Here is a 26,215-nt window from a genome sequence, read left to right as displayed (position 1 = left end):
GGTTGCAACCCCCCAGGTCTTGCCATCTGTGGGGCTAGAATAGAAAAGTCAGGAGTTAATGCCAGCAGCCTCTCCCTTTTCAGTGTCCCCTGCCACAGTGGCTCAAGTCCTAGGGGATCTGATAATTAAAGATGGCCTTGCGCTTCCCTAAATAGAAAGCCTGACACACAAACGACTGAAGTCAAATCTTTGTACCACCTTCCCCTGAAGCCTGAGATACCTGGCCTGGCTCTGTGTGGCTTTGGGCCTCCTGCCCCCTAGTGGACGTGATGCTCAGTCAAACACGGGCTGGAGTAGCTTTTCTGGGTCAGCCGGTGAAAAACCAAAGTAGAAGTTGGAAATTTACAAGCCACAGTTTGACAGATGTGGAAATGAACCCCCCCCCCAAAAAAGTACATCCTTCCAAGAAATTAAAGTCCTGCTCTTCCTTTTTGTCCTCCCTCCACCCCAACTGGAGATCTAAATCAGCCTTAAGAAATCATTTCAGGGGCGCTGGGTGGCTCAGTCGTGAAGCGTCTGCCTTCGGCTCAGGTCATGATCCCGGGGTCCTGGGATCGAGCCCCGCAAGGGGCTCCCTGCTTGGCGGGAAGCCTGCTTCTCCCGCTCCCGCTCCCCCTGCTTGTGTTCCCTCTCTCACTGTCTCTGTGTCAAATAAATAAAATCTTAAAAAAAAAAAAAATCATTTCAGAAACCCTCTTTTTTTTTTTTAAGATTTTATTTATTAGAGAAAGAGAGGAGGCATGAGCAGGGGGAGGGGCAGAGGGAGAAGCAGGCTCCCCGCTGAGCAGGGAGCCTGATGGCGGGGCTCCATCCCAGGACCCCGGGATCATGACCCCAGCTGAAGACAGACGCTTAACACCTTAACACCCAGGCGCCCCTAATCTCTTCTTTAAAAAGGAACAAAACGTGTCTATGCCTTTTTAAAACCTATTTTGTAAGTTCCAAGGCCCTAGTGTGGCTGGTGAGTGGTTGGTCAAGAAGAGGTTGTCCCCAGGACCTCCACACTGTACAACTCTTAGGAGCACCATTCGTACCATCCTCTTTGAGAGTGATGCTTTTTGGGGTGGTGCAGTGCACAACTAGCGGGGCTGTACAGGATGGCCCTCGGCCTCCTGAGATCACATGGGCTCCGAAGGGCCTGGGGAGGGTCCTCTGATGTGTGCCCTCACTGAGGTCACTGGAGGTTTCTTGGTCGTGGGGATAACCACTGTGTTCTGGGTCACAGGCCAGGATTTCCACCCTGGGGCTCCTGTTCTCTTCCCCACATTCCTTCGTGGTTGCATAGGTTTGAACTGCTGAGGGAGAAGCAAAGTGGGAAACAGACACCAGCAAGAGACGGAGCTGGTGGCAGAGCCTTCCCCAACCATGTCCCGGCATTATTGAGAAACTTAGCCCAGAAGGGGGCGCCCTGAATCTGATGGATGGTACAGACCCTTCTTTTGGGCTTGGCTGTGGATCTCCCTCTGGATTTAGCATTTCCCCAAATGGGGCTCGTGTTGCCTGCTCCCCACACCTCATGGGGCTGGCACACTCAGCCAGCTCTGGTTGATGAAGACAAGGAGGGGTACAGACTCTCTCCTGCCTTGTCTGACAACTGGATACTCCAGGAAGCCCGTTTCTTCAGAAGGGAGCTAGCTTCATCTCATCCTCTTCTTCCATAAAAAGCACTGCTTGATGATCTGGTCAGAGAAGCCGCAGTACGTGAGGCAGAGTGGCCGAGCAGGCTGAGCCTGCACTTGAGTGGCCTCCAGGGGACACAGGGCCTGGGGTCCCTGCTGCTCACTGCTTGGGGGCTTGGGCAGCAGAGGCCCCTCCAGCCTCGGCCATTTTGGCCTTGAAGCAGCCTTTGTGGGAAGGTGATCGCTTTTCATCAGATGGGAGAGGAGACGTGGCGTCTGAGGGGAGAGGAATCGGCTCTTCTGATACCTGCCGAAGGAGAGCAGAGGGAGAAGGAACTGGGACTTGGAAATGGAGAGGCGTTACCTGTTCACGAACAGGCAGCAGGCGGCCTCTGGAGAGGAAAGGGCACGGAGCCAGCCTCTGGTCCTGGGTGCGGGGATCCAAGGCCTGCCGAGGCCAGCTTCCCTGACACCGCTGGCTATGCGCCACCCGCCTCCCGCACGGCGGTGAGAAACCACCTCTGGGGGCCCCCTGGCCCAGGGGTGCAGCAGAATCCGAAAACAGCCTGAGCCAGTGACTGAGGTTCTGAGGAGACCACGAAACCGCCTTCCCTGGGGACAGGAGGGCCCCGATCTCGGCTCTGGGACGTCGAGGATGGTGGAGCAAGCGAGGAATGCCTCGGGGTTTGCAGAGGAGTTGGCAGAGCCGGAAGCCAAGGCTGCAAGGAGCCCTGCCGGGTGGGTGTCTTCTGGCCACTGCTGGCGATTCTGCTGGCCTGGGGCCCGGCCAGGAGGTTGTGCCAGCCCAGCCGGCGCACCCCTTCAGTGCCCGCGGGTCTCCAGGCAGGCCGGCCCCGCTGTTGGAGCATCTGCGGTGTGCTGCTGAGAACAGGGTCCCCTGGGCTTTCAGGAGGCGGCCGGGCTGGCACTCCCAGACCCACATTTCTCTCTGTCCTGCTGACCCAGGAGGAGGGGCAGAGACCTGTGTCTTTCCCCGGATCCTGAGCACAGGCCGCTGCTGGCCTGCATGTGCCGCCTCCAGGGCCCGCTGCCCGCTTGCCGGCCCGGGCTCGATGCCGCGGCTCTCCTGCAGCCGACCCCTCCGGTGCTGCTTCTGGCCGCTCAGGTCAGGCAGGCCTCAAACCTTGCCATCGGGCCCTGGCCGGCAGGTCAGCTCCAGGACGGGCCCTCTCTGGGGAGAAGGTTCTCGGCCATCCTGACAGAGTGCAGGACTCTGTTCCTGTTGGACATGGTCATCTCTTTTGGGAGCCTTCCAGCTCCAGGGGGGGAGGCGGGAAGCTGAGCCCTGCCGGTCTTCCTTTGTTGAGTCCTGCATGCTCATCCCACCAAGGGTGGCAGATGGGGCTCTGGGACGCGCGGATGCAGGGAAGGGCTGCAGCCTCTGCTGATAAAGCCCCCTTCAGCCAGCCGTGCTTCCTCCCTTCATGTCCGTTACCCCGGCTGCCCACCCTGAAGAGCCCGCGCACGAGCCACCTCTGCTGTCAAGCCCTCCCGACAGCCCCGACCCCATGCCGCCTTGAGTGGCGGCCACGGCTGCTGGCTACCTCTGTGCCTGGGGGCGTCACCGGGGTGCCGTGTGCACACCGCAGGTGCTCACCGTGGGTGACGATGATGGTGGGGACAAAGAAAAGCCTGTTGCAGAGATTGGCGTCTGGACCAGATAGCGATCAAGCCAGGCCTGGAGGAGGGCAAGGGTGGCCCCGGGAGGCCCAGGGCGATGGCAGTGTGTACCCAGTTCTGAGTTGCACCTGCCGGTCTGGCTGCTCAGCCCAGCCTGTGGCTGCCTTGAGGCACTAAGGGACTTCCTTGTTGCTTTCTTCTGTGGCTTACCGGTGTTCTCTGTGGCTTCTGCCTTCCTGGGCCGCCCTGCCCTCCCTGCCCTGCCTTTCCCCACTACTGCTTGTGCCTGCTGCTGGCCTTCAGGTGGGGGTGCTCCTTGGTTACCATGCAACCAGTGACTTTCTCCCTGCTCAGTGACTTTCTCCCTGCAGGCGGAAAGAGGGATTGGGGGAGTTGGGAGTTGTGTGTATGTGGGGGTGCAGATTGAGATGGGAGATCGCCAGCGTGGCCTGATAGGGGTGAAGCAGGGGACAGTGACAGGTGCGCCGCCTCCTCCTGGGTCTTCACTGGCAAGATTGCCAAGTGCTCAGAGCTTCCGGAGTGTTTAATTTCAGACAGACTTGGCTTCTTTTTGCAGACTAGGGGCTGAGATAGACGAGGGCCTGTGTGCAGCCGGTGTGGATCCTGCTTCTTGTGGGGACTCTTCCTGTTCCGTAGCCACGAATCACAGCTTTTTATGAATTGGTCTATTTAAAATGCTTTCACGCCACTCCTTAAAGAGGAGCCCTGTGTCACATTCGATCATAATGCAACAGTTCTCCACCAATAGGCGGCTTCATCAGTCCCGTAAACTTGAGCTTTTGAGTTTTCAGGAAGTTCACGCCAGCAAATCCTTATTAATGCTTAAGATTTAAGACACGACTAAAGAGTTACTGCTGTTTCCCTAAGTGTCCAAGTATGGGATGGTTTTTGTGTACTTCATTTCAAAATTGTGAAATCTTTGGTGTTTGAAGCAGAGGGAGAGGGTTTCTTAGCCCCTTGGGCTTGGCTGAGAAGTCACTTCAAGCACGTCACCTCACGTCAGCTGAGATCCATTCCGTCGTACTGCCCTTCTGTGACACGGTTTTAATTCTGTTGTTTAAAAGTATCTCAGGCATCGAAGCCTTTGCTAAGATATATATATTCTTAAAAAGGTAAAAGCATAATTGATAAATAACATTTGGAATGTTTTAGATTTATATTTATTTATATTTATATATTTAACTCCCTAATTAAGGAGGAGACTAGTAAGCTGTTGTAATTATTTCAAAGGAGAATTAAAACAGAATCAGGGATGCGGACATGAATTTGCAAGCATGCAGAATCGGTCAGTATTTACAGGGCGATCACTCAGGGAACCCCTCTCCACTGGGGTGCAATTTGTCGTAACTTCCAGGATAAGAGTCATCTGTAGTACTGCCTGGGTTCTAATATGTACAGGGTTGTAAAACGGCTCCAAGACAGTGAGAGCCCAAGGTGACCTGGAAGGGCACTCTAGCCAGGACACCCAGCAGGTTTTGATGCTCATTTGAGTCTTTCACCATTTTCCCTGACCCTTAAAAAAAAAAAAAAAAAAAAAATCCTTCTTACAAGTAAGTGCATAAATAAGCTCTCTCAGGGCCGACTGGCTATTGACTGGGGGGGAAGGGAGGGCATCAGCTGCCCCAAGCTAAAGGCATGGCGGTGCCTCCTGCTGGCGTCTGAGGGAGTGACCCCTGAGCTGGACCCTCTGGGCTCCTCCCCGGTGCTAGCCCGGCCTCGCCCCTGCCTCTCCAGTTCATCTGGTAACACGAGTGTGAGCTGTCACTAGAAGACGGGAAAGAACTGGCGAGTTGGTTACGTGGCCAAAACCGTCGTTTGTTTCCTTCCTCCTCTCTCCTCAAGGCAGGCCTTGTTCTACTTTCTTTACGTGAGGGACGAAAGGACCATGATCTCCATGTGTCAGGGAATGCGCCTTTCAGCTGCCCCATCGACGGCCCCTGATTGTTGGTTATAAACTCATTTTTATTGAAATGTGCCCACCAGAATTTCCTGCCAGAACGCTGATGGGCATCCTGGTCACGCATGTCTGTGAACCTCAGAATCTGATCCGAATGACTTTATATTCATGTGTTTAAATGGAAAGTTTGCCCTTCTGGATCCTAGATTCTTTTGTGCCCCCCTGGCTAATGCAGGGTATTTGGGAAAAGGCCAAAAAGCTGACGTGGGGATTGCCTGGCCCTTCCGATGTGGTCAGGCCTGGTTGTGCTAACTAGGTCTCCCCATTCCTCGATGTCCCTGCTGGTGCTGTTGGCCCATTTGCGTGCCCATCAGCCCCTGCGCCAAGGCAGGAGCCAAGGAGCCCACAGTGGCTACTTCGTGCCAGGAGCCCTGAGCAGAAGGAAGTGGACATCGATTGGAATCAGAGAATGTTTCACTTTTCTCTGATTTTTGCTTTTCCTTGTTTTCCTTCCCAGGCATTGCCATGGGAGGCTTGGCGGTTTCCTCTCACCTGACCAGACTTTTCTGAAACAGCTTAACAGAGAAAAGCGCTCCTCTTCTAGTTGGAATTTAGTCTAATCTTAGTTTGTCCACTGATTTTCTCAAAGAGTTTTTTTTTTTTTTTTTTTTTTAAAATTTTTTTTATTTGTTTGACAGAGACACAGCAAGAGAGGGAACACAAGCAGGGGGAGTGGGGAGGGAGAAGCAGGCTCCCCACCGAGCAGGGAGCCCGATGCGGGGCTCGATCCCAGGACCCTGGGATCATGACCTGAACCGAAGGCAGATGCTTAACCAACTGAGCCACCCAGGCGCCCCACAAAGAGTATTTTTAAAAGTGATATAAGAAATACCCCAGGGCGCCTGGGTGGCTCAGTTGGTTAAGCGACTGCCTTCGGCTCGGGTCATGATCCTGGAGTCCCATGATCGAGTCCCGCATCGGGCTCCCTGCTCAGCGGAGAGTCTGCTTCTCCCTCTGACTCTGCCCTGTCTTGTGCTCTATCTCATTCTCTCTCTCAAATAAATAATCTTAAAAAAAAAGAAAGAAAGAAATACCCCAGCAAGGGACTGTCTGGCCAGGCTGACGTCTGCTGTCGTTTGTAGGTCATGGAGGCGGAGCAGACCAAGACGAGGAGCGAGCTGGTGCACAAGGAGACAGCGGCCGGGTACACCGCGGCCATGGGCCGCATGCGACAGCTGGAGAAGAAACTCAAGAGAGCCATCAGCAAGTCCAAGTGAGTCTGGGCGTGTGGGCCCCTGGTGCCGTGTGTGATGGTCCCCCTCTGGGGCATCTGCTCCACCCCTTATGTGCCATGTGCTCAGGGACCCGCCTCCTCAGAGCCCCCCACGTTGTGTATAACCCCCAGACGCAGGAAGGGTGGCTCCAGCTGTGCCCGACCTGGGAGACACAGAAAAAGGAATCTGAAAAGCACACCATCAGCTTGGCTCATTGGCTGGGGTCTGGGGCTGGGCTTTGGGAAACTCTGTGCCCTTGGCCCTGTGGTGGACAGGATGGACGAGCCGTGTCCTTCAGCTTAGCTGTCAGCATAACGGGGATGAGCTGTGTGCACAGTACACATTCTCTGTGAATCAAGAGCCGATGAAATGGTGCAAGACTGGTTTTAATGGAGGTTTTTGCAAGCTTTTCTCACGACTGCTATATATTTTTACACAGTAATGATCTTGGGGACAAGCCCCCTGCTTCATTCACGGTTGCTGGGCCTCTCCGAGCTTTTGTAGAGCTTCTCACAGGGAGTGAACAGCTCAAGAATGAAGCACTGGTCTATTCTTTTTTTTTTTTTTTTAAAGATTTTATTTATTTATTTGAGAGAGAGAGAGAGTGAGCACGAGAGGGGGGAGCAGGAGAGGGAGAAGCAGACTCCCCGCTGAGCAGGGAGCCCGATGCGGGACTCGATCCCGGGACTCCAGGATCATGACCTGAGCCGAAGGCAGTCGCTTAACCGACTGAGCCACCCAGGCGCCTAGCACTGGTCTATTCTTAATGCTTGACACCAAAGTTCCTAAAAAGAGCCAGGGGCTTTTGACTGACCCAGAACGCGGGGACCAGTACAATGTTGGCATTTGTCCTCTCTCTTGCCCATGACCTGGCTGGGTCTGCAGACTGATACCTGTGGTCCTGGACAGAATCCAAGAGGACCAGTCCAAACCCCCAACCTTCCGGAGAGGGAGGAATGGTGCTTTGCCCTTCCCCCGGTGACCCCAGCAGAGGAGGGTGTCTGGAGGCAGCCCCTTCTCCAGCCTCCTCTGTTCTTCATTCTTGAGGGAGCTGATCTCTTCCTTGGGAGAAGGGGATCCGGGCTGCCTTGGCTGCTGGCCTTGAACAGCCTTCTAGAGAGGAAAGTGAACCAGGGTACAAGGACCCCGGAATAAGTGTTCACGTGTGTGGGTTCTGTGGGTTCTACAGATCTTGAGATGGGCTGCCCTTTGTCAGCTCAGCTCTGACTGGCACCAGTATCCATCAGGCTCCAGAGCTGCGAGTATCCTCTTCATCTCATGGCCTTGTCAGACTTTACTGCCTCCTGGACGGATGGCCTGCCAGCCATAGCTCGTGCCCCTGGTACGCCCTGTGGTGTCCATTGGGGTCATTGTATTCGATCACCCTTACCGTTTTTCCTTGTGTCTTCCACAGGCCTTATTTTGAACTCAAGGCCAAGTACTACGTGCAGCTTGAGGTACGTGTGGCCTTCTGTGGCTTTGCTGTTGGTGGGATTTTCCTGCAAAGTCCCACTTTATGTGGTAGCGGGCTTGCACATGGCGTATTTGCTACAAGAGGAGGATGGAGAGAGAAACACATTCTTTATTGAGTTTTCAGGCCTCAAAATGGTCTTGGTTGGGTCTTCAGTGGTCTCTGCAGTGTTCAGTCTGCCATTCAGCCCCTTTCTGTACTGTACTGGGGCAGTGGTTCTCGGGGGTTCCTAAGACCAGCATCAGCATCGCCTAGGAAGTGCAGATTCCCAAGCCCCCTCCCCTCCACCCCAGATCTACTGAATTAGAAACTGCAGGTGTGAGCCCAGCCATCTGTTTTCAAGAGGCCTCCAGGGGATTCTGATGCACGGTCAAGTTTGAGAACCGCAGTACAAGGGACCAAATGGCTAGAAAGTGGGACTTGTTTGTGAGTTTGACACCCATTCTTGTTTCTCTGATGGGGTTTGTTCTGCCAGTGGTAGTTTCTGGTTGTTAGCTTGAGTTTGTCACCTTGATGGGAGTTGGGGCTGGTGGGGGCTGCTTTTTTTATCTGGTGTGTGGATAGCTGGATAAGAGAAATCAGGCCATCAGTCATGTCTCGGGGAAGTCTTTGGAGTGGAATGATGGGCAGAAACTGTGCTTGGACTTGTCATTCAAAAGCCTTGCAAGGCCAGTAGGGGTTACCTCCACTTACTGGGCCTCTCGTTCTCCTGACCAGCAACTGAAGAAGACCGTGGATGACCTGCAGGCCAAACTGGCCCTGGCGAAAGGCGAGTACAAGACGGCCCTGAAGAACCTGGAGATGATCTCGGACGAGATCCACGAGCGGCGACGCTCCAGTGCCATGGGGCCTCGGGGCTGCGGTGTGGGGGCTGAGGGCAGTGGCACGTCTGTGGAGGACCTGTCAGGGAGCAAGCCTGAGCCAGATGCCGTTTCTGGTGAGTTCTGGGGGTTGGTGTGCAAGTGGGAGACGACGCTTGTGTGCTCTGCTTCCAGGGCTGTCTCGCCATCATGGAAGGGTCTCAGAGTTGGGCAGGCCAGATAGGTGGCTATTTCTCATGGCTTCCCACATTTTGTGGAACACTGTATTCATCAAGGTGCTACTTGAGTGTTCCTCAGAGTCAGGATTCTGTGGTGGGTGAGTTTGGAAAATGTTACACTTCCATCCTGGCATTCAGAGTACATATGAGAACATTCAGGGCTCTGAGAAGTACTGCAGGAAGGGAGAGTTGCCTAAGAATAGGGACTGTGCACACAGATTTGATTCAAATCCTGGCTCCCCCATAGTACATGATGTGGGCAAGGGCTCAACTCTATTTCTTCACCTGTAAAGTGGGGAGTATGGCACCTAATATCCACTGTGTAGAGGGGAGGTTGGGATTAAATGAAATAATGGCAGGCACCCAGAAGGTCTGAAAATGGTGGCGCTCTCTGGTATCTAACTGTGGAGACCTTTTTTCCCAGGGCCATCCCTTGGGAAACGGATATGTTTGCTGTGCCCCCCCCCGCCTTTATCATTTTATTTTTTTCATCATGATAAGTATACTCTTTAATTCCCATCCCCTATCTCCTCCATCCCCCCCACTCCCCTCCCCTCTGGTAACCATCAGTTCTCTGTAGTTAAGTCTGTTTCTTGGGTTTTTTTTTTTTTTTTCCCTTTGCTCATTTGTTTCTTAAATTCCACATGAGTGAAATCATATGGTATTTGTCTTTCTCTGACTTATTTTGCTTAGCATAATACTCTCTAGCTCCATCCACGTCATTGCCAATGGCAAGATTTCATTCTTTTTGATGGCTGCATAATATTCCATCATATATATAATATCTCACATCATCTTTATTCATTCATCCATTGGTGGACACTTGGGCTGCTTCCATATCTTGGCTGTTGTAAATAATGCCGCTATAAACATAGGGGTGCATGTATCCCTTTGAATTAGTGTTTTTGTGTTTTGGGAGATAAATACCCAGTAGTACAATTCTTGGATCCTGGGGTAGTTCTATTTTTAACTTTTTGAGGAACCTCCATACTGTTTTCCAGAGTGGCTGCACCAGTTTGCATTCCCACCGACAGTGCACAAGTGCTCCTTTTTCTCTATGTCCTCGACAACACTTGTTTTTTGTGTTTTTTTTTAATTAGATTTTATTTATTTCAGAGAGAGAGAATGAGAGAGAGCACATGAGAGGGGGGAGGGGCAGAGGGAGAAGCAGACTCCCCGCCGAGCAGGGAGCCCGATGCGGGACTCGATCCCGGGACTCCAGGATCATGACCTGAGCTGAAGGCAGTCGCTTAACCGACTGAGCCACCCAGGCGCCCGTTTTTTGTGTTTTTGATTTTAGCCATTCTGACAGGTGTGATGATATCTCATTGCGGTTTTCATTCGTATTTCCCTGATGATGAGTGACGTTGAGCATCTTTTCATGTGTCTGTTGGCCATCTGTTAATGTCTTTGGAGAAATGTCTTTGCATCTCTTTGACCCATTTTTAATTGGACTATTTGTTTTTGTGTTGACTTGTATAAATTCTTTATATATTTTGGATACTAACCCTTAATTGGATATTTCATTTGCAAATATCTTCTCCCATTCTGTGGGTTGCCTTTTAGTTTTGTTGATTTGTTTCCTTCACTGGGCAGAAGCTTATTTTGATGTAGTCCCAACAGTTGATTGCTTTGGCTTTCTTTGCCTCAGGAGACCTATCTTGAAAAATGCTGCTGTAATTGATGTCAGAGAATTACTGCCTGTGCTCTCATCTAGGATTTTTACGGTTTCAGGTCTCACATTTAGGTCTTTAATCCATTTTGAGTTTTTCTTTGTGTATGTTGAAAGAAAATGGTCCAGTTTTCCCTTTAGGTTAATCAAAACCTTTCCAGCACTGTCTTTGCACACTTCCTTTATTCCCTTTTCTGTGGAATAATCCCTGTCGGTGCTCTCCCAAGGTCCTTCCTCCGGAGTTTTGAAATTCACTCAACAAATGTTTAAGTGCCAGGCCCAAAGTAAAGGAAAGGAAACTAAAATTTGATTGTCAGTAATGTGTGAGGTACTCTAATACCCATCCTCTCATATGGAGAGGAACATGAAGCTCAGAGAGGTTAAGTAACCTGACCAAGGCTACACAGAAAGTAGCGGAGACAGGATCTGAATTCAGATATGAGCCCATTTCCTGTCTTCAACATTACAGTACTTTTCACTTATGGTAGTCCTCTAGGGGACGCTACCAAGGCTGTTGTAAAGATGAGGGAGGAGGGAGGGAGAATAGAATAGGGAAGGTCTAATAAGCAGTCTTGTGTGCAGGCTGAGGCGGGGGAATAGTTAAAGTGGCTTTCAAACCACAAGAATGACCTGTCCTCTGGGCCTTGGTTATTCTGAACAAGCTAAGAGTATTGTAAAGGAATTTTGTCCTTTTGCAGCAAATGGTGTGTCTTTTATGTGATCGAAAGTTACCTGGAGATCACAGAATGCCAACAGATACTGCACACAGGACTGTTTCTTCTAGCAGCTCCTGCTTCTACTGCATGGAAGCAGCTGTACATCTGCCTGGCTTTGTTCCGTGTGCATCACAAAGGGCCACTCTCTTCCTTTGTACGAGTGGATCTGCCTGGGGGCCTGGGGTGCAGAAAAGCCCCTGACCTGGGGCGGCTTCATCCTCCACCTTTAGGTAGTCGACACTGCCTTCTGGGGCAGGAGTTAGAAAGTTATCGAAAGGACACTGAATATCCATGGGACCCACTGCTTCCCTTCAGGTTGCTGGCTGGTCTGGCCATGCAGGCTTGGGAGGGTCAGAATCCTTGTATCGGGTGCACACGGTGGCAAGGAGTCTGCAGTCCCCAGGCCGTGTCCGGCTGCTGGCCAGCAGCGCACACTTCTGGAGGGGCCTAAGGGACGGAGGGCTGCTCCCCGTCAGAAGCTCTGACCGGTGCTCTCTCTCCTCCTAGTGGCCTCCGAGGCCTTTGAAGACGACAACTGCAGCAACTTCGTGTCTGAGGACGACTCGGAAACCCAGTCGGTGTCCAGCTTTAGTTCGGGGCCAACGAGCCCGTCCGAGATGCCTGACCAGTTCCCCGCAGCTGTGAGGCCTGGCAGCCTGGACCTGCCCAGCCCCGTGTCTCTGTCGGAGTTTGGGCTGATGTTCCCGGTACTGGGCCCTCGCAGTGAATGCAGTGGAGCCTCCTCCCCCGAATGTGAGGTAGAACGAGGTGAGTTCCAGCCCTCTCACCAGTAGTGCCTGGGCCAGATGACTCACGGCACATCCGACATACAGCCGGAGCTCTGCGCCGTTCTAGACGTTTGCCGGGTCTCGGCACCCCCGGGGCTGCGTCACTGGGCCTCTGTGCACATGCAGTCGGTGTTGATCACGGAGACGCCGGCTGCTGTGCACGGGGCTCCTGGCTCCGCTCCCGAACGCATCTTCCAAGGGCAGCTTGGCTTCTGGGTCTTTCATCACCAGCAGTCCTCTCGACAAGCACGTGCTGGAGAGGCTGGCTTCCCGGCTGTGAGGGCAGGAGCAGTCCTCTCTACAGAGGAGGAATACATAAAAGGCCTCGGGCAGTAAAAGCAGTGTGTCCTCACGTGCTGGAGCAGGCTCTGTGACAGGCACGGTCGGGCCACACGGGGAGCTTCTGGAGGCCTGCGTTGGCTTGGGGGCCCAGGGACTCACTTAATGATCTTTACGTTTCTCTAGGAGACAGGGCAGAAGGGGCAGAGAATAAAACGAGTGACAAAGCCAACAACAACCGAGGCCTCGGCAGCGGCGGCAGCAAGAGCCAGAGTAGCACCGCCCGCGAGGGCCAGGCCCTGGAGAACAGGATGAAGCAGCTCTCCCTGCAGTGCTCAAAGGGAAGAGACGGGGTTATTGCTGACATACAGATGGTGCAGATTGGCTGATCCCTGCAAAGCCCTGGCCCAAGTGCAGAGCAGTATTTATACACGAAGCTGTATGGAGAACATTGTGCCAATAATCATTTACTGTATGCCAAATCTTAAGCGTTTACTCTAAACTGCACTAATGACGTTGTGACCTTGAGGGCTGAAGAGCTTTCTTCTGGGAAAGAGCTCATGGGCTGGTTTTTCAGAGCAGAGGCGTTGTTGGAGTGGACTGTGGCCAGGGTCACAGCCTTTGTGGAATATTCCCCATAACAGTGTTATGGAAGCAATAACTAGTTCCTGTCAAAGAACCCGAGCCAGGAAAGGGGCTGGGAAGCTGAGCCAAATGGGGGTCAACAGCTTGCTTCTCTTTCCCTTCTCTTAACCTCAGTTTGGGAAAATGGAGATGGTGTCTCCTTTATAGCCCAGGGGATCGACATGAAAAAACACAAGAACAAACTCAAATATTCAGAACACACCTATTTGACCCAGCGAAGGCTTTAAAAAAAAAAAAAAAATCCAAGAACACAGTTCATTTTCATCACCTCTGGTATTCAGAAGGGGCTTTTTAAAAAAGCCTGTATGCTGGGATACCCATTAGAACCATTTTCTACAAAGGTTGCCATGAACTGCACTTTTTGGGGTGGGAAAGGTGAATGCCAACGTGGGGATGGGAGGGATGGAGGGTAGCAGGGACATACCACAGAAGGTGGATTTATGGCTGTGGGGGAGGATAGTCTGTAGCATAAACCTTATCCCACCAGCCACGGGATTTAACAATTAAAAGAAGTGCATGTGAAGAATGGTTGCCATTGTTCTATCTAGATTGACAAGGTGTCAATTTCTCTGTAGGTTGTGACTTTAAAAATAAATTATTTAAGGGTTATGCTGCATTAGTATTTCTTAGAGGGAATTGTTCCTTAAAGCTAGGAAAGGGAGTAGGCATGTGTTGGCACAGGCTGTTAAATAGAAGCAATGAAGTCTGTTATGCTAATAGTAGTACGTGTTAAGATTGCTTTTCTTTAACGTTTTCATGGTTACACATATTTAGAGCACCGTATTTTATTTGTCCTTTTTTGTTAAGAAAACTTAGCATTTCTAAAAGAAAAGCAACCCCATTTCAAATTGTTAATTCCGACACAGCTTGTATATTTTAGTCATTTGTAAATCTCTTCATACTGTAGTGTTTTCTCCTTTTTTAAGGACTGATACAGTATCCTAATTACAAGGTTATTTTGTACTTGTCTTAATTCCTTGAGTGTAATAAAAATGGCTTAAGAAAATGTTTACCTCTGTGTGTCTTCAAATAAGAAACCCTGATGTTGCCTACATCTTCCATTCTAGGCAACCTTCTTGCCACAAGGAAGAGCATGGCATGCAGTGGTCATCTGTTCTAACTTCCAGTTAAGGTCCTGGATCCCAGTAATTTAAGCCCCAAATGACCAGAGTTGAGTTAGAATTCTGCTGCCGCCACTAACACTGAGCAGTAAGGAGACACAGCATGAGGAAAATGAAGACAAGGGGATTATGTCGGAGGAGTGTTTCCCAACCTCTGCTGCACCGGAATCTCCGGGGAAGCTTGCTTGAAGAATGCGGCTGTTCTCTGGTCCTAGAGCCTGAGATCATTTGGGGTACACTTGAGGTACTAAACTTTTAAAAGCTCCCCCAGGTGATTCTAATGTGCATCTGACTGACATTCAGACTGTTGTTTTCTATCTGTAGCACCGTATGTGGAGCTCTGTTGTAACAGAATTCAATCTTAAACTGTTCATACACAGGTCTCCATTGGGTTTTTGAGGGCAGGAATTAGGTCTTACTTGTTTGCATCCTGTATAGTATCTTTAATATAAAAGGTTCCAATCGTGTTTAAATTTTTCTTTAAAGGGCCACAGAAAATCCACCTAAAAGGGAAAGCACTAAATACCGAAGTGGGATCGCTATCCTGAATATGAACAGATTTGCTGAAGCCTAATTGTCATGTAAATAATGAGTTCTTTTAGATGGAACATACTAGATGAAGCCCTTTAATAATCTCTCTAGGTTAAACTATGCAGTTTCCATAAGTATAAAGATTTTTATTTCAAATAAAGGTAGTAGAAATACAAAAGTTGTGGTAATTATAAAGTAGAGACAATGAAAAATTCCACCTTACTTTTGGACGTTTAAAATCCTGAGCATCATTCTGCTCTCATGGATTTCTATGTAAACTAGGAATTTATACATGGCAGTAGTCTCTTGGCAGTTTCTCCAAATACAACCCCAATTACATCTGAAAATTTAATATATGGTATTTTTTTTTTCCAGTGTTACCAGAAGAGCAATTTTTAAGACTAAACAAACGAAACTCTAATGTCTTTCTTCAGTGTCTCAGATTATTACCTTCATTAAGCCTGATAAAAAATAAGAATTGCAATAGTGAATATATCTCAGTTCTCTTTACATGAGTTAATGGGAGACAGGTACCTAAGTTCAACAACCTTCATTGTTAACTAAGTTAAAATATTTCTTAAAGCTTTATTCTTTTATAACATCTGGGCAACAAACATTAAAAATCATAAATAACACAATTAAAATCTGTTATGGTGACATGATTCATTTGGTAATTAGCTGCCCAAGACGTACAGTAGAGTCACAACACAAGCAGGTTTAACTTACAACATGCTCTGCCAAAAGACAAATATAAATACTTCAGAATATTATACCAGCCTACTGTTGCGCCCAGTGAGTGGATGAGTCATGTCCCCTATCTGGTCTCTATTCTCTTTCTTTTAGCAAAGGCTTTGTACTGAGCCTCGCCTTTAATCCTCCACAATCTGTTTATACAGTGTGGCCCCTCAATGCACACCAACTCCTTATACACACAAAACTGTGTAAATAGTACTTCTGAGTGATTTAGGGTAATTCTGACTATATACACTTCTAAACACTCTGACTTGAGCACCAGATCCCACTGTAACCTTTTTAGAGATTTAATTCTGTTTAGGGTCCTGAGGATTTCCGTCCTCATTCGAAGAGCTGATGTCTGGTAAGTAGAGAATCCAGTAAATGCTTGAAAGCTGCATCACTGAAGTTGTGTTGTCTTGATGGGGATAATACTATTGAAGTCCAAGAAAAAAGGTCCTTCTTGTTTAGGCAAAAAAGTACTAGGAATGATATTGTAGATCCCCGCAGGTATATTTTCTAATTCCAGGTAGCAAAACCCACACCTACATGCAGGAAAAATGAGAACAAAGTTTACAAAAAATGATGCCACAAAAAGTAAAGTATAAATTAGATGTAGTCAAAATGCTAACATTACCTATAGTCACCGCTAGACTTCCTCTGAAAGCCATGGGGACCGGGATCTCCCACCGTGGACACTGTTACAACCTCAAATCCAACACTATATTGCCTAACAATAAAAAAAAAAAAATGAAAAAAACCAATTACTGTTGTTATTAAGTAGTCTCAAAAGTGCAGTCTGTAAAGTGCAGATACTCTATTAAATCAAGTATATTGCTTTCTAAAGCTTTAGGAGGAAACCACTCTGAAACACATGCATATACTATTTTTACTCTTAATTATACAAGATCTACCATTTATATTTTTAAATTGAAGCTATGAAGAAGATTTAGTACTAAACTTAAGAAACTATTTTTACCACAGGCTCTCAGAGAATACTGTTACATTTAAATGATAAAATACTGTCTTTGCAAAATAAGTGGAAGGAGAAAGCCCTGAAATAAAATCTGAATTTACAGAAGTAATTAGCATATGGTAGACATGACATTCCAAATTAGTAGGGAAAGGATTATTTAGATGGTGATGAGGTGACAAATTTAGGAAAAAGAACTTACACTGTATTCACACCAAATATAAAAATACATTCCATATAGATATAAAAAGTAAACCACAGAAGAACTAGAAAAAAATATGGGGGCGCCTGGGTGGCTCAGTTGGTTGAGTGACTGCCTTCGGCTCAGGTCATGATCCTGGAATCCCTGGATCGAGTCCTGCATGGGGCTCCCTGCTCGGCAGGCAGTCTGCTTCTCCCTCTGTCCCTCCCGACCCTCCCCCCTCTTATGTGCTCTCTCTCAGTCTCTCTCTCTCAAATAAATAAAATCTTAAAAAAAAAAAATATGGTACAAATTTGATATTGGGGTGAGATTTCCTGCCCATAGCAAAATAAATCTGAAAAGACAGATTTGATTACTTTAAAATGAAAATTTTTCTCTATGTGGGGAAAAAAAATTGATGACCCGGGAAAAATACTTGCAAATATGTGATACAGATCCCTATTCATGCTTACAGTTAAGAAAACCATGACAATTCCAAGAGAAAAATGGGCAAAAGACATGAATAGGCAAAGCAAAAGCTACACATTGTCAAACACTTTTACATCAAATATTTCCATCTACGAATTAAATACAAAAACCAACTAGATACCTTATTTCACCTATCAAACTGTAGAAAACTAGCTTAACCGTATCTAAAGGATTATTAGTTTTTGAAATAGTTTGTAAAGGGGCAAAATTAAGTCTAGTTTTATTTAAAAGTACTATTTTTATTGTTTTTTAAACATTTTTAAGTTGAGAAAAAGAACACCATGTACACAGAACATACAGCCTACATAACCTGTAAAGTAAACACATGGGTTGTCACTACCTAGATCAACACAAAAGTCCCTGTACGTGCCTTTCTTTTTACAGTTCCCGTCCCCACAGAGCTAACATTTTTTTCTTGCCTTTCTTTAAAAAGTGTATTGACATACAATGTTAGTTTCAGATGTACAACCATGATACGACAGTTCTCTACGTTATGCTCACCACAGTGAGTGCACCCACCGTACGTTGCAACAATATTATTGACTATATTTTCTGTTGTACTTTTCATCCTTCTGACTTATTTCACAACTGGAAGTTTGTACCTCTTAATCCCCTTCACCTATTTCACCCACTTCCCAAACCCCTCCCCTACTTTCTTGCTTTTAGATAGTCTGACAACCTAAGCATGCATCTTTAAATAATAGTTTCATTTTGCCTGCTCCTCACTTCATATAAATGGAATCACACAGTTGATGTTCTATTATGTATGGCTTCTGCTCAGCATTAAGACTTATCCATCATGTTCTGGGTAGCTGTAATTTACTTTCATTGTCATGCAGGACTCTATGACTATTTTATAATCTTCAATGCCACTGATGAACACTTGGGTTGTTAACAAAGGTTTGGCTCTTACAATGGTTTATTAGCCATTTTGGATTGTTCCTCTTATGACATGCCTATCCAAGCTTTTATTTTTTGAATGGTGGACTCTTTTTTTTTTTTTAATAACTAATGTAGCATATTTACAAATCTTTCTATGTGCTTTGTGTCTTAAACTTTTCTTTATCCTGAAGTCATTAAGATATTTCTTTTATTAGTAACCCAACTGCAAAAGTTTTTTAGATTTGATGTGAGACAGCGGTCTAATTACCTTTTGGCTCATGGATACTCAATTATTCCAGCACATTTATTCAACAGATTATCCTTTCCCCGCTCCTCTGCAATGCCATCTTTTTCATTAATCAAGTGCCTGTATATGCATAGGTCTGTTTCAAAACCCTATTCTGGGGGCGCCTGGGTGGCTGTTGTTAAGCGTCTGCCTTCGGCTCGGGTCATGATCCCAGGGTCCTGGGATCGAGCCCCGCATTGGGCTCCCTGCTCCGCGGGAAGCCTGCTTCTCCCTCTCCCACTCTCCCTGCTTGTGTTCCCTCTCCCGCTGTGTCTCTCTCTGTCAAATAAATAAATATTAAAAAAAAAAAACAACACCCTATTCTGTTCCATTAATCTCATTTTTAATATGGTATTAATTTAAGAAAGTTACTTAATCACAAACCTTGGTCCTCTTAGCTCAATCAGTAATGGCCCGGTCTTTTCTATATGGAATTGGTAGATGGGGTTATTTTTGTGAGTTTCTTGGAAATTTCCACATCCTCCAGCACTCTGGCCACTCCACTTTCCATTAATCTTTAATAAAACAAAGTTTTTGTATTAACAAAACTTCCCATTCTCCAATTCTACTTTAAAGACTTTAAAAAGGGAATGGTGTCACCAAGGTGGCAACAGGTTCCTCCTGCTTTGCTCCTGTTCACAAGGACAACTATAATAGCTATTCCAGAAGAGGATAGCACTGAGAAAATCCTAAACATGGGGGTGAGGCAGAAGCACCCTCCTGCACCACAGAGACCAAGACAGATTGCATGAGAAGGACAAGAAAAGCAGCTACATGTTGACCGCACTTTTTCCAGGCCAGCAAAGCACCATGTAGAGATGTCTCCCCTGAGGTTCTGATTCTTCCAGTGGACAACAAGCTTCCCCCAGGCATTGTGGCTTGCTTTGCAGAAGCTCCTACCTGATCTCGCACCATGAGGATTACAGGGGAATCTGTGACAGAGAAGAGGGTGGAGCTTGCAACAACCAGCACATGGACCTCGGCAGGCTGAATTCATACCTGCAGTGCCCAAGTAGTAATCCCAGGAACTTGGCAGGATGCAGATCTGCCTGATTTGGATACTCAAATGAGTTTTGCCAGCCCTACAGCCTGGACTGCCCACACCCAGGCAAGGAGCTGAGTCACAGCCCCAACTGCTGTACAGAGTGCCTTCCAGCCCCATCTGACCAGAAGGGCTGGTGACAACTACTAGATACTGTGCATTCCAGTGGCACTTTAGCCAAGAGGCAAGGAGAACCAATAGTTTATAGAGCAAAGCCAGTGGCCCTGTTTGGTTACAGAACTTGGGAGTGTAGGTGGGCTTGTGTCAAGACAACAAAGAGATGCGTCTCCTGCTGAGCCCAGGCAGGGAATCTGATTTGTAGGCCTGCTCATCATTGAATACCAGCCTTCAGCCTCTCTGACCAGGGAACCGAACCAGAGCACATGGGAAGCTGCATAACCTAACAGGCCTTTTATAGTGGCGCTTGAACAAAAAGCACAGCTTGTGGGTTTGCCCTGTCTGCAGAGCAAAACTGGTGGCCTCACCTGACTAGAGAATTCAGTGCAGGTCCCCACACAATGAGTTGCACAATCCCTGGGTGCTATCCTGTTGCCCTACCAAAGCAGGGAAACTAATTCATAGCCCCATCTACTACTGATCATACCATGTAGTAAGTCTGACCAGAGAATCTAAGCAACTGTGGAGCCTGTTCCATAGCCTCATTTGGGTAAGACCAAGCAAGCAGTCCTACGCAACTGTTCTCAGCTCATGGCACAACCACCATCTCCATCCTCAGAGTTCTAACAGTTGCCTTGCCCAAAAAGAGACCATCATGGCAGGCCCCGTCTGCCCAAGGACACCCAGCAGACACACCCAGAAACCCGAACTAAGCTAACTGGTGGAAAATTGGCCCTGCCACAGCAAAGCTGGAAAGTGAGCCTAATCACTCAGATGTGCAGATTTACAAACCTAAAAATGAAGGATCACAAAAAATCAGGTAAATAGGACATCATCAAACAAACAAAATAACCAAAAAACGAATTAACACTCCAATAACCCTACAAAAATGGAGATCTATGAACTGTCAGGCAAAGAATGCAGAACAATCCTTAAGGAAGCTTAATGAACTATATGAAAACACAGACATCCCCAGGGATGCAAGGATGGCTCAACATATGCTAATCAGTCCAATGTGATATGTCACAAGAGACAGAATGAAAGAATCTTACAATCATCTTAACACAAAAAGCATCTGACAAAATTCAACATCCATTCATGATAGAAACTCTTCCCTAAGAAATGAGGAATAGAAGGAACATATCTCAACATAATAAAGGCCACATATGACAAGCTTATAGTTGACCTCACACACAATGATGAAAGGTTTAAAGCGTCTAAGATCAGGAACAAGACAAGGATGTCCACTCTCAGCACTCTTATTCAACATATTCTGGAAGTCCTAGCTAGTGCAATCAGACAAGAAAAATAAAATGTACTGAACTGGAAAGGAAGAAATAAAACTGTCTCTATCTGCAGATGACATGATTTTATATATAGAAAAACCCTAAAGACTCAACCAAAAAACTATTAGATCTGATTAAAAAATTCAGTAAAGCTGCAGGATACAAAATTAACATACAGATATCGGTAGCATTTCTCTGTTAACAATGAATTTTCTGAAAAAGAAATCAATCCCATTTATAATAACATCAAAAACAGATACTTAGGAATAAATTTAAGGGGGTAAAAGAGCTGTCATCTGAAAACTATTACACACTAACCAAAGAAATTGAAAATAACACAATAAATGGAAAGATATCCTATGTTCATGGGCTGAGTTAATATTGTTAAAATGTCAATACACCAAAAGCCATCTATAAATTCAATCCCTATCAGGACTCCAATGACTTTTTTTTTTTTTTTTAACACAAGAAGAAAAACTCTTAAAATTTACATGGACCCACAGAAGACCCTGAATAGCCAAAGAATTCCTGAGAAAGAACAAAGCAGGAGATAACACACTTCCTGATTTCAAGCTATCGTCCTCAAAACAAGACAGTACTGACAGTATAAAAACAACATAGAAGCCAACAGAATAAAGAGCCCAGAAATAAACCCAAGCATATATGGTCAATTAATATTTGACAAGGGAGCCAAGAATTCTCCCTCAAATCTTCCTCTACACATCTAGCCCACCCTGCAAAACCAGTCTCTAACTCTTTCAAGGTTCATCTACGGGGCGCCTGGGTGGCTCAGTCAGTTAAGCTGCTTTCAGTTTGGGTCATTATCCCAGGGTCCTGGGATGGAGCCCCGTGGCAGGCTTCCTGCTCAGCAGGGAGTCTGCTTCTCTCTCATGCTTGTGCACACTCTCTCTCTGAAATAATCTTTTAAAAAAATAAATAAAAAATAAAGGTTCATCTACATGATGAATGCTTCCCTAATGACCAAAGTCTGCATAATCTTCTTTCTTTGAGTTTTATTTCTTCCCACAGAATCACTAAATGTTGTTCATTGAAGATCTTGTATTCCAACACAGACTGGAGACCACTTACATTTTCCTTGTATTACTGTCAAGTCCAGAATGTTTTTATTTTGTAAAAAATTGTTAAATGTGAATAAAATGAGAAAAGGAGAAAACCAAGAAAATTCTAAGATTTCTCTGATTATTATGACCCAGAAAAAGAATTCTTACCTGTTTTGATAAGATGTACGGTGAAGGAATCTTTGAAAAAGTAAAGCTGCAGGCTGAATACACCTAGATTTAAAACAAAATATATTGTACTGATAAAGTTTATGCTTATAAAAACTCCAAAGTAACAAAATAATATACTGGAAGACTGAAAAGTTAGTTGGCATACATTAAAGTCATTATTCTGTACACAGGTTTAAGGGACTGGGAATTGAGCAGCTAGGGATCTTGTTCTGGCTTTCTCTGCTACTGTGTGTGACTCAGGGCAATCTCCCTAGGCCTTGGTTTCTACGTCTGAAGAATAAAGGGGGTGGAAGCAGCCTCCCAATGTCCCTTTCATCACTAAAAATCTATTCAAATTGAGCTCCCTTACTGATAGGAAAAAAAACCTATGCAGAACAAAATTACAATAACCTCCCCCCACCCCAACCAACCAACCAACCAACCAACCTGCCCAGCTATAAGAGAGCAATACATTTACAGGCAATTGATTTCCTTTCACAGAGTTCAAAGTTGTGTTTTTTAAGTCAATTAAAGTATTACATTGGATAAAGGAGTTCTTAACTGCTTGTTCTGAAATAGAATTTATTAGTCCAACATATCACATTACCTCAGGACTAAACTATTATTCTGAAAACTAAAACATTCATTCAACATGTCATTCAAAATAAAAACATTACTTTTCAAAAGCATTACTTTCTGTGGGAAGCATCATAATACTGAATTAATATAAACATACACACAAAAAGTTATAGAGAACAATTTCAGAAATTTTTTCCATAGCTAATCCCACTTATGAAGCAGAGCACATTATACACTTTATATTATTGTGTTCTGTCACTGTATGTTGGTTTACTCACCCGGACAGTATAATGGATTGTATTCTGTTTTTCATACTGAGAAACCACTAATGTAAAGGTATGGGTCCCAGGTGTGGTCAGCTTTATCTTAGTCAAATAATGAGGGCTGTTAATTCGAATGCCATCAATGTATGGAGGCGGGTCACCTACAAATAAGTAGGTTTACAGAAAAGGATACTTTAGTTTCTGTAGTTTTTAAATTTAAGTTTTGTAGGTCATGATAGGAAAAAAAATTAAATGGACGGACATCCTTCCCCCTTTGAGTCTATCTTTAAAATATAATAGTACTAAAGAATTTCAATTTCAACTTAAAATTTTGTAATTAAACAACTAAAAAATTTAAGTAATTTCTAATAAGTAAATGCAATCTTTTGGAATACATTCAATGAGGTATAATTCCTATTAGCCCTATGTGGAATTTTTTCCAATAGAGGATTTTAAAAAATCAAAATTGGCACTTTTTTTTTATTCTGAGGAAATTTTTTAAGATACAAAGTAGTATATAAAAATGTATCTATATTCCCCACCATTCAGAACTAAATTAACATTTCTGGGAGTCATACTATCTTCCTTATAAAACAAAGTCCCTTTTAAACACCACCCTTAGTCTTATTCTTTTCCACTCTGATGGATTAATGGGCATCTTTCCAGAATTTAACACACATTTATTTAAAATTTATAACACATTCATTTAAAAATGAATGAATATTATTTCCGTGGGCATGTATCTAAAAAAAGGACAGTATATGTCTTATTTTAAAGCTTTCATTTTTCCCTCAACATGTTTTTAAGGTTCACGTTCTATATAGATATGGTTTATTCCTTTTAAAACTGCCTGTATGATATTTCATCATATGGATATGACTTCTTTATACCCCCATTAGTTATTCAGACAATCTGACAGATTATTTCCAATATTTTGCTATTACAAACAATGCTACCTGATATATTATCTGATGTCTCATTGCAATCAAGGCCAATACAATAAAATTATTTCATGCATGTCAATTACTACATGTCATTTAAAATCAATGCTATATCATTTAGCTTATTTAGGAACACCAAATAGTTATAGCTATTGAAAAAACTAAACATTTCAGTATCTCAAACAGATAATAAGTCTCTAATGCTTAGAGTGGTGTGATCTAGTATGAAGAGAAAAAGGGCATATCTGTGATCTTGGACAAGATTTTTAAACTTTCTGTGCCTCCGTTTTACTCTCCTGTAAAGTTATTTTACTCTCCTGTAAAGGAGAGTAAAATCTTACTCTATTTCCTCAGGTACTCTGTTCTAATTTTTCTGCAGTAACTTTCCTCTGCTCAACCTTAAGATGTCTGAATCCAAGGGTTAGTTTCCGGATGTTCATCTCTATACCTACAACTCTCTCCACCACTCTCTACACTTGGATATCTAATAGGTATTTTAAATAACTAACAAAACCAAAAATTAACTTTGTGTTTTTTTTTTTTAATAAAGATTTTATTTATTTATTTGACAGAGAGATAGAAGAGCACAAGCAGAGGGAGTGGCAGAGGGAGAGGGAGAAGCAGGCTCTGCACTGAGCAGGGAACCCGAGTTGTTTACCAACTCCTGTCAAATAGGGAATGACAGAAGAGTTTTTTTTAAATTCACCTCAAAGTGTTGTGATGAAAATAAAACTGTAAACCAGAACGTACTTTTTTTCTGAAAAGGCATTATCATTATATGTAAGAGGGAGCATCATTTAAAAAAAAAAAAATCCAAATAAAAAGTATAACAAAAATACTTTTGAAGTTCAAAAGCCATATAAACATCTTAATGCTAGGAATATATACTCACAATATTTGTGGTTTTTTGGTTGTATAGTGGCCAACTTATGAAAAATGGGAAATTTGGCTAATTTACCTTTAATCCTTGGAATACTACGTGCCATGCCCATTCCGGAATATCAAGAGATATTGACCGATAGGAATCAGGGCCTGTTGTCTCCCCGTGCTCGCGCGCCACCCTCCCCGCCCCTCCCCCTGGTTTAAGGGGGATGAATACCATGTTTTCCTCTGATTAAATGAAACAAGACTTAATGAAACCACTTTCTTTGCACAGCCTTCTTGAAAGAACTGTCAATAACTGCTTCCTTACCTCCCAGTCTTTCCTCAATCCAATCCAACTGGGCTTCTAAGCCCACCTCTCCACCAACTCTGTTCTTGTTAAGGTCAACAATGACTGCAGGACACTAAATCCAATTGTTTCTTCTCTAACCTAATCTTACCTCTAAAATAGCAACAGATGCAGCTGCCCACTCTTTCCCTCATGAAACACTGTCTTCCCTTGGGTCATATAAATCTTACTCTATTTCCTCAGGTACTCTGTTCTAATTTTTCTGCAGTAACTTTCCTCTGCTCAACCTTAAGATGTCTGAATCCAAGGGTTAGTTTCCGGATGTTCATCTCTATACCTACAACTCTCTCCACCAGCAGTATATACAGTCCTATCTTCAAAAGGCATCTATATGCCCCTGATTCTTCAATTTGTATCTATAATCCTAACCATATCTCAGAGCTCTACCCAAAACCCAATTGTTTCCTTGGTTTCTACACTTGGATATCTAATAGGTATTTTAAATAACTAACAAAACCAAAAATTAACTTTGTGTTTTTTTTTTTTTAATAAAGATTTTATTTATTTATTTGACAGAGAGATAGAAGAGCACAAGCAGAGGGAGTGGCAGAGGGAGAGGGAGAAGCAGGCTCCGCACTGAGCAGGGAACCCGATGCGGGGCTCGATCCCAGCACCCTGGGATCGTGACCTGAGCCGAAGGCAGACGCTTAACAACTGAGCCACCCAGGCGCCCTAACTTTGTGCTTTTACTCCACAACAAAACTGCTCCCCCCGCCAACTCTTACCCATCTCATTAAATGTTAAGCAGCTTTTTATGAAGCAAGCCAAAAAGACAGAAATCATCCTTGATCCCTCTTTGCCCCCTACATCAACTCAGGTCCTGACAATCCTACTGAAATCCAAATGTGCCCACTCTTCCTCAACTCCACTCCACTCCTACTATGCTAAGTACTTTCTCAAAATCACTGATTTGGTTCTCTTCCATATTTTGCCCCTGCCAATATAATTCTACAAAGAATGGTCTTTTTTTTTTTTTAAGATTTATTTATTTGAGAGAGAGAGAGAATGAGAGAGAGAGAGAGAGAGAGAAAGCACATGAGGGGGTAGGGTCAGAGGGAGAAGCAGACTCCCTGCTGAGCAGGGAGCCCGATGCGGCACTCGATCCCGGGACTCCAGGATCATGACCTGAGCCGAAGGCAGTCGCTTAACCAACTGAGCCACCCAAGCGCCCCAAAGAATGGTCTTTAAAAAAAAATTTGTATCATGTCATTTTCCTGATCAAGGCTCTCTAAAGATTTCCTGTCACACTTAGAACAAAATCCAAACCCTG

At 45.3% G+C, this 26,215-nt stretch overlaps 2 protein-coding genes across 7 annotated transcripts in view; one reads left to right on the top strand and one right to left on the bottom strand.

Annotated features, from left to right (window-relative positions):
* The window catches only part of SH3BP5 (SH3 domain binding protein 5), a 71,115-nt gene extending 58,216 nt beyond the window's left edge, over window positions 1–12,899 (top strand). Inside the window, exons 5-9 of one of the 2 annotated variants that reach the window (XM_021678902.2) lie at window positions 6,321–6,451; window positions 7,867–7,909; window positions 8,641–8,860; window positions 11,858–12,118; window positions 12,604–12,899. In XM_021678902.2, the coding sequence (XP_021534577.1) occupies window positions 6,321–6,451; window positions 7,867–7,909; window positions 8,641–8,860; window positions 11,858–12,118; window positions 12,604–12,806 (858 nt within the window). In that variant the 3' untranslated portion in view covers window positions 12,807–12,899. The remainder of the gene's footprint in view (window positions 1–6,320; window positions 6,452–7,866; window positions 7,910–8,640; window positions 8,861–11,857; window positions 12,119–12,603) is intronic. The other variant, XM_021678903.2, reaches the window with a different exon arrangement.
* A 1,930-nt stretch (window positions 12,900–14,829) lies between these two features.
* Window positions 14,830–26,215, bottom strand: part of CAPN7 (calpain 7) — a 40,878-nt gene continuing 29,492 nt past the window's right edge. For 2 of the 5 annotated variants that reach the window (XM_021678901.2, XM_021678900.2), the window contains 5 exons: window positions 22,789–22,934; window positions 21,932–21,994; window positions 18,642–18,772; window positions 16,084–16,176; window positions 14,830–15,991 (listed from right to left, as the gene is read on the bottom strand). In XM_021678901.2, coding sequence (XP_021534576.1) covers window positions 15,847–15,991; window positions 16,084–16,176; window positions 18,642–18,772; window positions 21,932–21,994; window positions 22,789–22,934 — 578 coding nt within the window. In that variant the 3' untranslated portion in view covers window positions 14,830–15,846. The remainder of the gene's footprint in view (window positions 15,992–16,083; window positions 16,177–18,641; window positions 18,773–21,931; window positions 21,995–22,788; window positions 22,935–26,215) is intronic. The other 3 variants (XM_044920486.1, XM_044920492.1, XM_044920489.1) reach the window with 2 other exon arrangements.

Source organism: Neomonachus schauinslandi, chromosome 1 (genome assembly GCF_002201575.2).
Source record: "Neomonachus schauinslandi chromosome 1, ASM220157v2, whole genome shotgun sequence".
NCBI classification, from domain to species: Eukaryota; Metazoa; Chordata; class Mammalia; order Carnivora; family Phocidae; genus Neomonachus; species Neomonachus schauinslandi.
Note: the sequence above shows the minus strand (reverse complement) of the source record. Positions and strands in the feature narration are given on the sequence as shown.